Source organism: Pristiophorus japonicus, chromosome 7, assembly GCF_044704955.1.
Source record: "Pristiophorus japonicus isolate sPriJap1 chromosome 7, sPriJap1.hap1, whole genome shotgun sequence".
Lineage (NCBI taxonomy): Eukaryota > Metazoa > Chordata > Chondrichthyes > Pristiophoridae > Pristiophorus > Pristiophorus japonicus.
Genome location: NC_091983.1, coordinates 232,610,046 through 232,623,211, shown reverse-complemented (window position 1 = coordinate 232,623,211; position 13,166 = coordinate 232,610,046). Strand labels below are relative to the sequence as shown.

Sequence of the window (13,166 nt, the reverse complement as noted above, 5' to 3'; positions counted from 1 at the left end):
CAGTACTGAGGGAGCACTGCACTGTCAGAGGGTCAGTACTGAGGGAGCACTGCACTGTCGGAGGGTGAGTACTGAGGGAGCACTGCACTGTTGTAGGGTCAGTACTGAGGGACACTGCACTGTTGTAGGGTCAGTACTGAGGGAGCACTGCACTGTTGTAGGGTCAGTACTGAGGGAGCACTGCACTGTCAGAGGGTCAGTACTGAGGGAGCACTGCACTGTCAGAGGGTCAGTACTGAGGGAGCACTGCACTGTAGGATACGCTGTCTTTCGTGATTTTAAACCAAAGTTCCATCTATCCCTGGGGAGGACATAATAGAACCTATGGCCATTATTGGAAGAAGATCAGGGAATGAGGTTTCTCCCGTGTCCTGGGACCCAATATTTATCCCTTAACCAACATCAATATAAACAGATTATCTGGTCATTGATCACATTGCTGTTTGTGGGTTCTTGCTGTGTGCAAATTGGCTGCGGCATTTCCTTCATTACAACAATGACTACACTTCAAAAAGTAGGTCATTGACTGTACAGCGATTGGGATGTCCTGAGGTGGTGAAAGGCACTGTAGAAATGGGAGCTCTTTCTTTCAGGCACTGGATCAGGAACCTCCCAGGTTATAAAAGGGCAATTTACAAGACTCGGGGTCAATGGCACCGTTGAACAAGAAGGCCAAGCGGTATTTGACCTTTGCCACCGGGCTCTTCGAGTGCATCAGCTTCACGGGCGTGATCTTCGGCTGGGCTTCCCTCGTCTTCGTACTGAAGAAGGAGGAATATTTCTCCGACCTCTGTGTCCCACTGCATAACTCCAGCGACCCCGGCGCGAGGAATGGCACCAGTGAGTATCTGCGGGATGAGAGAAGGGAGGGGGGGAAGAGAAAGAGGGAGAGAGAGTGACTGAGTTTGGAATGGCACCAGTAAGTGTCCGAAGGGAGGGAGATAGAGGGACAGAAAGAGAGAGGGACAGAGAGAGAGGGACAGAGAGAGAGGGCAACAGAGAGAGAGAGTGACAGAGAACGAGAGAGAGAGACAGAGAGAGAGAGAAAGGGGTGACAGAGAGAGAGGGACAGAGAGAGAGGAGGAGAGAGAGTGAGCGAGAGGGACAGAGAGAGACAGAAATACAGAGAAAGAGAGAGAGAGAGGGACAGAGATTGAGAGAGGGACAGAGAGAGTGAGGGAGAGAGAGGGCCAGAGAGAGACAAACAGAGAGACAGAGAGAGAGAGAGAGACACAGAGAGAGAGAGAGAGGGAAACAGAGAGAGAGAGAGAGAGAGAAATGGGTGACAGAGAGAGGGACAGAGAGAGAGTGAGGGAGAGAGAGAGACACTGAGAGAGAGAAAGAGAGAGAGAGAGAGAGGGACAGAGAGAGAGAGAAAGTGGTGACAGAGAGAGAGGGACAGAGAACGAGAGGAACAGAGAGAAAGAGCGAGCGGGACAGAGAGAGAGACAGATAGACAGAGAAAGAGAGAGAGAGGGACAGAGAATGAGAGAGGGACAGAGAGAGAGAGAGTAAGGAGTGACAGAGAGAGAGGGACAGAGAGAGAGCGCGAAAGAGAGTGATGGAGGGAGAGGGACAGAGAGAGAGAGAAACAGAGAGAGAGGGGGAGAGAGAGTGAGGGAGAGGGACAAAGAGAGAGACAGAGAAAAAGAGAGAGAGACAGAGAAAGAGAGAGAGGGAAAGAGAGAGACAGGGGTGACAGAGAGGGACAGAGAGAAAGAGGAACAGAGAGAGCGAGGGAGAGGGACAAAGAGAGAGACAGAGAGAGAGAGAAACTGAGAGAGAGAAAGGGATGACAGATCGAGAGAGGGACAGTGAAAAAGAGTGACAGGGAGAGAGGGACAGAGCAAACTATGTCGGTATGAGGGGTGACTTGGCTAAGGTAGATTGGGAAACTACATTAACAGGTATGATGGTAGACCAGTAATGGCTAGCATTTAAAGATCTAATACATCATTTACAACAAATATACATTCCTTTAAGACACAAAAACCTCACAGGAAAACTGGTCAAACGTGGCTAACAAGAGATGTTAAAACTAGTATTAGATCGAATGAAGAGGCTTTTCATGGTGCCAAAAAGACTAATAAGCCTGAGGATTAGGAGGATTTTAGAATTCAGCAAAGAAGGACCAAGAAATTGATCTGGAAAGAGAAAAAGAATATGGGAGTAAATTAGGAAGAGACATAAAAACAGATTGTAACCATTTCTATAGAGGTATGTAAATAGGAAGAGATAAGTAAAGAGAATGACATAGGTAGAAAAAGGGGTGAGGTCCTGCAGGCAGAGTTTAGGGAGCTAGGAGAAAGATTAAAAAGCAAGATCTCAAAGGTAGCAATCTCCGTGTTACTCCCGGAGCCACGTGCTAGTGAGTACAGAAATAGGGGGATAGAGAAGATGAATACGTGGCTGGAGAGATGGTACATGCGGGAGGGCTTTAGATTCCTGAGGCATTGGGACTGTTTCTGGGGGAGATGGGACCTGTCCAAGCCGGACAGGTTGCTCCTCAATATACCCACGACCAATATCCTCATGGGAGGTTTTGCTATTCTTATTGGGGAGGGTTTAAATTAGCTTGGCAGGGGGATGGGAACTGGAGAATAGATTCAGTGGGGAAGAGAAGTAAAGCTGGAATTGGGCAGCAGAGTAGTAGAAGTAGAAAGTGAATTTGGAAGATAGATGAAACAAGGGCTGAAAAATAGACAAAAGGGTAGTTTGGCAATATGAAATGTGATATACTTCAATGTAAGGAGTATAGGAAATAAGGCAGATGAGCTGAGAGCACAGATTGACACTTGGCAGTATGATATTATAGCTATTACTGAGACGTGGCTGACAGAAGGATAGGTATGGCAGCTGAACTTTCCTGGTTACAGGATTTTCAGACGGGATAGAGAGGGGGGTAAAACAGGAGCGGGTGTCACAGTATTGATTAAAGAAACAATCACATCTGTGAGAAGGGATGATATGTTAGAGGAGTCATCAAACAAGGCCATATGGGTTGAATTAAAGAATAAAAAAGTGGCGATCACAATATTGGGAGTGTACTATAGACCCCCAAGCAGTCAGAGTGAGATAGAAGAACAAATATGTGGGCAAATTGCTGCAAAGTGCAAAATCTATCGAGCTGTAATAGTGGGGGATTTCAACTATGCCCATATTAACTTGGAAAAAGGTAGTGTGAATGGTACAGAAGGTGCGGAATTCCTAAAATGCATTCAGGAAAAATTATTTTGCCAGTACTTAACAAACCCAACAAGGAAGGGTTAGTTTTGGGGAATGAAGAGGGGCAGGTGGAAGGGGTATCAGTGGGAGAGCATTTTGGTGCTAGTGACCATAATTCAGTAAGATTTAGGGTAGTTATGGAAAAGGAAAAAGGGGGACCAGTGAAAAAAGTTCTCAACTGGGGAAAAGCCAATTTTGCTGAGCTGAGATGGGATTGGGCCAAAATGGACTGGAACTGGCTACTTGATGGGAAATCAGTGTCAGAGTAGTGGGAGTCATTCAAGGAGGAGATCCTGAGGGTACAGAGCAAGTATGTTCCACTAATAAAAGGGTGGGGCTAACAAATCTAGAGCCCTCTGATGTCGGGGGACATATCGAGTAAGATTAAAAAAAAGGGAAGCTTATGACAGATACGGAGAACTCAACACTGCAGAAACTCTAGCGGAGTATAAGAATTAAAAAAGATATCAGGAAGTCAGAGAGAGAGAATGAAAGAATGTTGGCAGTAAAATCAGGGAAAAGCCAAAGATGTTTTATAGATATATTAAGAGCAAGAGAATAACTAGAGAAAGAGTGGGGCCTCTTAGAGACCGTCAATGAAATCTGTGTGTAGAGGCAGAAGATGTCGGTAAGATATATAATGAATACTTTGCATCTGTGCAGCAGCTCAGAGTGGGAAAACCGAGTTTGGTGAGTGGGAGAGTCTCAAGGGTTTGGAGGCTGGTGGCAATTGCTAGTCGCCTCTCAGTAAGATTAACAGTTAAATATTTAGCATTCTTTCAGGCTGAGGTAGAGACAAACTAGCTAGCTAGCTCTCCAGTAGTTTGCTAAATAGCCAGTTAGTTAAAACTAGTTAAAACCGGTTTTTGAGCAGCTGACCAGTGGTGAGCCACAAGCAATTTAAAAATCGAGGGCACGTGCTGTTAGCTCGGAGTGCAGCAGCTCAGAGTGGGAAAACAGGGTTTGGTAAGTGGGAGAGTCTGGTGAAGTGGGGGCGGGAGGTTTTGCTTTGCCTTGTTTTTCCTAACTTTTTCCGCAGAGCGGCGACGTACCTGAGCCGGAGCAGACCGAGGCCCGAGGGTGGGAATAAAAGCCACAGCAGACATAGAAACATAGAAAAATAGGTGCAGGAGGAGGCCATTCGGCCCTTCGAGCCTGCACCACCATTCAATGAGATCATGGCTGATCATTCACCTCAGTACCCCTTTCCTGCTTTCTCTCCCTATCCCTTGGTCCCCTTAGCTGTAAGAGCCAAATCTAACTCCCTCTTGAATATATCCAATGAACTGACATCAACAACTCTCTGCGTTAGGAATTCCACAGGTTAACAACTCTCCGAGTGAAGAAGCTTCTCCTCATCTCAGTCCTAAATGGCCTACCCCTTATCATTAGACTGTGTCCCCTGGTTCTGGACTTCCCCAACATTGGGAACATTCTTAGTGCATCAAATCTGTCCAGTCCCATCAATTTTAAATGTTTCTATGAGATCCCCTCTCATTCTTCTAAACTCCAGTGAATACAGGCCCCGACGATCCAGTCTCCCTTCATATGTCAGTCCTGCCATCCTGGGAATTAGTCTGGTGAACCTTTGCTGCACTCCTTCAATAGCAAGAATGTCCTTCCTCGGGGTTAGGAGACCAAAACTGAACACAATATTCTAGGTGAGGTCTAACCAAGGCCCTGTATAACTACAGTAAGACCTTTCTTCTCCTATACTCAAATCCCCTAGCTATGAAGGCCAACATACCATTTGCCTTCTTCACCGCCTGCTGTACCTGCATGCCAACTTTCTATGACTGATATACCATGACACCCAGGTCTCGTTGCACCTCCCCTTTTCCTAATCTACCGCCATTCAGATAATATTCTGCCTTCGTGTTTTTGCCACCAAAGTGGATAACCTCACATTTATCCACATTATACTGCATCTGCCATGCATTTGCCTAATCACCTAACCTGTCCAAGTCACCCTGCAGCCTCTGAGCATCCTCCTCACAGCTCTCACCACCACCCAGCTTAGAGTCATCTGCAAACGTGGAGATATTATACTCAATTCCTTCATCGAAATAATTAATGTATATTGTAAATAGCTGGGGTCACAGCACTGAGCCCTGCAGCACCCTATTAGTCACTGCCTGCCATTCTGAAAAGGACCCATTTATCCAGACTCTCTGCTTCCTGTCTGCCAACCAGTTCTCTATCCACGTCTGTACATTACTCCCAATACCATCTGCTTTAATTTTGCACATCAATCTCTTGTGTGGGACCTTGTCAAAAGCCTTTGAAAGTCCAAATACACCGCATCCATTGGTTCTCCCTTGTCCACTCTACTAGTTACATCCTCAAAAAATTCCAGAAGATTTGTCTAGCATGATTTCCCTTTTACAAATCCATGCTGACTTGGACCGATCGTGTCACTGCTTTCCAAATGCGCTGCTATTTCTTCTTTAATAATTGATTCCATCATTTTCCCCACTACTGATGTCAGTCTAACTGGTGTATAATTCCCCGTTTTCTCTCTCCCTCCTTTTTTAAAAAGTGGTGTTACATTAGCTACCCTCCAGTCCATGGGAACTGATCCAGAGTCGATAGACTGTTGGAAAATGATTACAAGTGCATCCACTATTTCTAGGACTACTTCCTTAAGTACTCTGGGATGCAGATTACCAGGCCCTGGGGATTTTTCAGCCTTCAATCCCATCAATTTTGCAAACACAATTTCCAGCCTAATAAGGATTTTCTTCAGTTCCTCCTTCTGACTAGACCCTCGGTCCCCTAGTATTTCCGAAAGGTTATTTGTGTCTTCCTTCGTGAAGACAGAAGCAAAGTATTTGTTCAACTGGTCTGCCATTTCTTTGTTCCCCATTATAAATTCAGCTGATTCTGACTGCAAGGGACCTACGGTTGTCTTCACTAATCTTAATCTCTTCATATATCTATAGAAGCTTTGCAATTAGTTTTTATGTTCCCAGCAAGGTTCCTCTCATACTCTCTTTTCCCCCTCCTGATTAAAGCCTTTGTCCTCCTCTGCTGAATTTTAAATTCCTTGTGGTCCTCAGGTTTGCTGCTTTATATAGCCAATTTATATGCCTCTTTCTTGGATTTAACACGATCCTTCATTTCCCTTGTTAGCCATGGTTGAGCCAGCTTCCCCATTTTAATTTTACTCCAGACAACGATGTTCAATTGTTGAAGTTCATCCATGTGATCTTTAAATGTTTGACATTGCCTATCCACCGTCAATCCTTTAAATATAATTCGCCAGTCTATTCTAGCCAATTCACGTCTCATACCATCGAAGTTACCTTTCCTTAAGTTCAGAACCCTAGTCTCTGAATTAACTGTGTCACTCTCCATCTTAATAAATAATTCTGCCATATTATGGTCACTCTTCCCCAAGGGGCCTCGCACAAGAAGATTACTAATTAGTCCTTTCTCATTACACATCACCCATCTAGGATGGCCAGCCCTCCAGTTGGTTCGTCGACATATTGGTCTAGAAAACCATCCCTAATACACTCCAGGAAATCCTCCTCACCGTATTGCCACCAGTTTGGTCAGCTCCACCCATACAGATTCCACATCATCCAAGCTAATGCTCTTCCTTACTATTGCGTTAATTTCCTCTTTAACCAGCAATGCTACCCCACCTCCTTTTCCTTTCTGTATATCGTTCCTGAATGTTGAATACCCCTGGATGTTGAGCTCCCAGCCTTGGTCACCCTGGAGCCATGTCTCCATGATACCAATTATATCATATTCATTTTTAACACACTTTACTGCCTGCGCAGTTAATTCCTCCACCTTATTACAAATACGTCTCGCATTGAGGCACAGAGCCTTCAGGCTTGTCCTTTTAACACACTTTGCCCCTTTAAAATTTTGCTGCAATGTGGCCCTTTTTGATTTTTGCCTTAGGTTTCTCTGCCCTCCACTTTTTCTTTTACTTTTCTTCTTTCTATCTTTTGCTTCTGCCCCCATTCTATTTCCCTCTGTCTCCCTGCCTAGTTTCCCATCCCCCTGCCATATTAGTTTAACCCCTCCCCAACAGCACTAGAAAACACTCCTCCTAGGACATTGGTTCCGGTTCTGCCCAGGTGCAGACCGTCCAGTTTGTACAGGTCTCACCACCCGCAGAACCGGTTCCAATGTCCCAGGAATTTAAATCCTTCCCTTCTGCACCATTCCTGAGCTATCCTGCAATTTATCTCAGCTATCCTGCAATTCCTACTCTGACTAGCATGTGGCACTGGTAGCAATCCTGAGATTACTACCTTTGAGGTCCCACTTTTTAAACTAGCTCCTTAAAATCAGCTTGTAGGCCCTCATCCAGTTTTTTACCCATATCTTTGGTACCTATATGCAGTACGACAACTGGCTGTTCACCCTCCCTCTCGAAAATGCCCTGCAGCCATTCTGAGACATCCTTGACCCTTGCACTCGGGAGGCAACATACCATCAGCATACAGCCAGTGTAATCTCCTGGACTAGTTTTGATCACCTGGTTGGATCGGAGAGGAATTTTCCCAGATTTTTCCGCAATTGGCCTGGGTTTTTTTCTGGTTAATGCCTCTCCCAGGAGATCGCATGGCTCCGGGTGAGGAGAACCCTGTGTGTGACATCACAGGTAATGCAGGTAAGTGATTGGTTGTGATTGTGGGCTAAGTTTTTCTTTTAAATTAATATATAGCATATAACTAAATACTAAAAACTGACCTTTACTTGTTTAACTAATTTGATAAACTATATAGGGTAAATACTTGATTAACGCTAAACTAATTAATTAAATAAAATAATGGGAAAACAGAAGATGTGTTGCTGCTGCAATATGTGTGAGGTTCTAGAAGTTTTGGTCGAGGGCGACTACATCTGCGGTAAGTGTCTGCGGCTCCGGGTTGAGGAGCTGGAGTCCGAGCTGCAGACATTGCGAGACATGAGAGAGGGAGAAAGTTACTTGGACCAGTTGCTCCAGGAGGCAGCCACACCCTCTAGATTAAATACTTTAGAATTGACACATGGTCAGGGACTGGAGCATGTGACTGCGAGTGAAGCAGGTAAGGGGATCCAGGAGGTAGTATTGCAGGAGCCTCAGTCCCTGCACTTGTCCAATAGATTTTAGGTTCTTGCAACACTTGTGGATAAGTGTGCAGACTGCGGGGTGGACAAGCAGATTGACCAAGGTACCATGGTGCAGAAAGCCATTCAAGTGCGGGGAGTAAAGAGGCAGGTGGTTGGAGAAGGGGACAGTATAGTTAGGGAGATAGATCGGGTTCTCTGCAGCCGAGAGTGTGCATCCCGAAGGCGATGGTGCCTACCCGGTGCCAGGGTAAAGGACATCTCCTCCGCCAGGCCGGAGAAGAACTTGGAGTGGGAGGGGGAGCATCCAGTTGCCGTGGTACATGTAGGTACCAATGACATAGGTAGGACTAAGAAAGAGGTTCTGCTGAGAGAGTTTGAACATCTAGGGACTAAATTGAAAAGCAAAACCACAAAGGTAGTAATCACTGCATTATTTCCTGAGCCACAAGCAAATTGGCATAGGGTCAATAGGAGGGGTAGGATTGAGGGAGCACCGCACTGTTGGAGGGCCAGTACTGTGGGAGTGCCACATTGTCGGAGGGGCATTACTGAGGGAGTGCCACACTGTCAGAGGGGCAGTACTGAGGGAGTGCGACACTGTCAGAGGGACAATACTGCAGGACAGCCACACTGTTGGAGGGGCAGTTCTGAGGGAAGGCCACACTGTCGGAAAGTCATTACTGAGGGAACACCAGACTGTTGGAGGGTCCGTCTTTCATATGAGACATTAAACCAAGGCCCCAGTCTGCCCTCTTATTTGAAGAAAAGTTCCCACAGCCACTATTGGAAGAAGAGCAGGGGCAGTTCTGCCCAAGGGATAGGGACAATATTTATCCCACAACCAATATCACAAAAAAACAGATGATCTGGTCATTAATCACGTTGCTGTTTGTGTGGGCTTGCTGTGTGAAAATTGGCTGCCATGTTTTCTACATTGCAACAGTAACTACACTTCAAAAGGACTTCAGTTGGGACGGCTTGAGTTGGTGAAAGGCGCTGTAGAAATCGATGCTCTTTCTCTGTCTGTCTCACTCACTTTCTCGTCCTTTCTTTCTCTCTCTCAGTGGACTGTGATTGGCAGGATGAGCGCTTCACCCTCATCTTCACCCTCGCCTCCTGCACCATCAACTTTGTGGCCTTTCCCAGTGGTTTACTGTTTGACCACTTTGGTACCATGGTAACCCATGTCCTGGCCATGTAAGTACTTGCCCTCTTCTGGGCTTTAGGTTTGTTAGAGGTTGATATGACTTGACACAGTCAGTAGAAGAGAAACAATTAAGACAGAAAGAGAATCATGAAAGAGGTAGAGTAAGAGAGTGATGTGTAATATTGAATCAGAAGGTTAGAGTGAAGAACCATCACCATAAATGGTTAAAGTGGTTACCAGGAATATTAAAGATATATGGTCCTCGCACATATTTGATGATGGAAATGTTAGGTTTGTTCATATTGAAGGAGCTGAAAGTTGAAATGATTCGATTATTTCTGATGAGTCAGATAGTCTTGTTATAAGTAGAGTACCAATAGCAAATCCTACATCTGATGTACTGGAAACAAGTCCAAGAGAAAGTCAGAATTTAAGTCTGAGTCAGGCAGGCAGACAGTCTGAAGTTGTACAGAGTTCAAATGTAGATCAAGGGCATCTCTTGAAGAAAAACTCTCCTCAGGCTCAGCCTAGAATGAGTCTAACTGCAACACCAAGTTTGGAGAGCGAAGGTATCCTCATCGCGCAGGCTCTCACCTTTAAGTGAAGGGGAGAGCCGTGGTGATGCGGCATTGTGCTGACCTCATCACCGGGACCACTCCACAGCCCCCGGCCCCCGCAACTTCCCCCCTCTAGTCTTGTCACCGCCGCATATCCGCCCCCATTAAGTGCAACTTCCGGATCCGAGTGAAAAAAACAAAGAGCAGAATTTTGCTCAAGAGGCGACCTCACTCACCATGGCGGTAAAAACCATAGAAACGTGCTGTGTATGCCATGTTTCGGGCGGGGGTAAATTTTGGCCCGAATATCTTTGATGTGTATAACCATGCAAGTTATGTATGATGATTATTTTGTTATGATTAATTACTCATTAAGGGGGGAGAAGTATAATGTAGCTCCCCCTAGTGGACTACTGTGTAAATACAACTGCTGATGTATATTATAAAAGCATCATGTTCTTGTCGTCCGTGTGTTTGTGATGTCACAAAGAAGATATCAGAGGTACAGAGGAGGTTTACCGGGAATGAGGAACTTCAGTCATGTGGAGAGATTGAAGAAACTGGGGTTGTTCTCTTTCGAGCAGAGAAGATTGAAGAGAGACCAAATCGAGATACAGTTTGATTGCTGTTTTGATTTGTTGTCAGTGTAAACTCTGAGAATAGTTCCCCGAATAAATCCAAAAAACACTGTGTGCATTTATTGGAGCAATTTATGACTGAACTATATACTTTCACCACCTCAGCATGTCCCAAAACACTTTAAAACCAATGAAGTTCTTTTGAAGTGTAGTCACTGTTCTAATGTAGGAAACGTGGCAGTCAATTTATGCACAGCAAGATCCCACAGAGAGAAATGCAATATGACCAGACACCAACTGTATTTTTAGTGATGTGCGTGAGGGATAAATATTGGCCACAGGATTCCGGGGAGAATTGCCCTGTTCTTCCAGTACCAGCTATGTCCACTTCGGAGGGCGGAAGGGACATTGGTTTAGCTTTTTATTTGAAAGAGGGCATCTTTAACAGTGCAGCTCTTCCTCAGTACTGCCACTCCCATAGTGCAGCGCTCCCTCAGTACTGCTCCTCCCACAGTACAGCACTCCTTCAGTACTGCCCCTCCTACTGTGCAGCACTCCCTCAGTGCAGCACTCCCTCAATACTGCCCCTCCTACTGTGCAGCACTCCCTCAGTGCAGCACTCCCTCAATACTGCCCCTCCCACAGTGCAGCGAACCCTCAGTACTGCCTCTCCCACAGTGCAGCACTCCCTCAGTACTGCCTCTCCCACAGTGCAGCACTCCCTCAGTACTGCCCCTCTCAGAAACATAGAAACATAGAAAATAGGTGCAGGAGTAGGCCCTTCGGCCCTTCAAGCCTGCACCGCCATTCAATGAGTTCATGGCTGAAAAGGCAACTTCAGTACCCTATTCCTGCTTTCTTGCCATACCCCTTGATCCCCTGAATAGTAAGGACGACATCGAACTCCTTTTTGAATATATTTAGTGAATTGGCCTCAACAACTTTCTGTGGTAGAGAATTCCACAGGTTCACCACTCTATGGGTGAAGAAGTTTCTCCTCATCTCGGTCCTAAATGGCTTACCCCTTATCCTGAGACTGTGAGCCCTGGTTTTGGTCTTCCCTAACATTGGGAACATTCTTCCTGCATCTAATCTGTCGAAACCCATCAGAATTTTAAACGTTTCTATGAGATCCCCTCTCATTCTTCTGAACTCCAGTGAATACAAGCCCAGTTGATCCAGTCGTTCTTGATATGTCAGTCCCGCCATCCCGGGAATCAGTCTGGTGAACCTTCGCTGCACTCCCTCAATAGCAAGAATGTCCTTCCTCAAGTTAGGAGACCAAAACTGTATACAATACTCCAGGTGTGGCCTCACCAAGGCCCTGTACAACTGTAGTAACACCTCCCTGCCCCTGTACTCAAATCCCCTCGCTATGAAGGCCAACATGCCATTTGCTTTCTTAACCATCCTGCTGTACCTGCATGCCAACCTTCAATGACTGATGTACCATGACACCCAGGTCTTGTTGCACCTCTCCTTTGCCTAATGACCTTAAATCTGTGTCCTCTGGTTCCTGACCCTCCTTCCATTGGAAACAGTTCCTCCTTATTTATTCGATCAAAACCGGTCATCATTTTGAACATCTCTATCAATTATCCTTTTAACCTTCTCTGCTCTAAGGAGAACAACCCCAGCTTCTCCAGTCTCTCCAAATAACAGAAGTCTCTCATCCCTGGTACCATTCTGGTAAATCCCCCCTGCGCCCTCTAGTGCCTTGACATCCTTCCTAAAGTGCGGTGCCCAGAATTGAACACAAGGCTCCAGCTGAGGCCTAACCAGTGGTTTATGAAGGATTTAGCAATAACTTCTTGCTTTTGTACTCTGGGTCTGTTTATCAAGTACTTCATTGGCTGTGAAGCGCTTTGGGTCATCCTGAGGTGGTGAGAGACGTTGGATAACTGGGAGCTCATTCCTTTCAGGGGAAGGGGAGGTGAATGTGGGGACAAAGGAGTTTAAACTAAGCTCTGATTTTTATCTCCACAGATTCCTCCACACCACCGCTACTCTGATCATCGCCTTCTCCACTGCTGGTAAGTCTAGCCCCTCCCCCTGTCAGAACCCAGTGAGGTCCCACACATGGTCCTTCAATACTGCATAGAATTACGTAGAATATACAGCACAGATACAGGCCATTCAGCCCAATCAGTCCATGCCGGCTTTTGTGCTCCACTCCAGCCTCCTCCCATCCTTCCTCATCTAACTCTATCAGCATTATAAAAGTTGGATAGAGGGAAGGATAGAGCACCAGTCCTTAGTTACTGACACTTTTTCCATGTTGAGTTCAGTGTTTGATGGCTGGTTCCATCTCCCCAATAGAAAAGGGGAGGAGTCCCACGTGGAGTGACCTCCACTGGGGAGCCCCGCCTCCTCCCGATAGCAAGATGGCCCGCCAAGGCGTGTCCGGACGGCAGACGAGGAAGACAAAGTGGAGAGTGTGCAAGAGTAGCCCGTACAGGAAACCCCTCCGTGCAGAGTGGAAAAGGACGGCAGGGATCTCCAAGAGACGGTTCAAGCTGTGAGGCGCCGGATCCCGAGGGAGGATTCGAGCCCTGGTGCCGATGAGAAAACATGGACGGG

General features: G+C 46.1%; 1 protein-coding gene across 1 annotated transcript in view; it reads left to right on the top strand.

Annotated features, from left to right (window-relative positions):
* Window positions 1-650: 650 nt before the first annotated feature.
* The window catches only part of LOC139266694 (equilibrative nucleobase transporter 1-like), a 60,068-nt gene continuing 47,552 nt past the window's right edge, over window positions 651-13,166 (top strand). Inside the window, exons 1-3 of the mRNA XM_070884284.1 lie at window positions 651-840; window positions 9,369-9,501; window positions 12,573-12,619. Of these exons, the coding sequence (XP_070740385.1) occupies window positions 651-840; window positions 9,369-9,501; window positions 12,573-12,619 (370 nt within the window). The remainder of the gene's footprint in view (window positions 841-9,368; window positions 9,502-12,572; window positions 12,620-13,166) is intronic.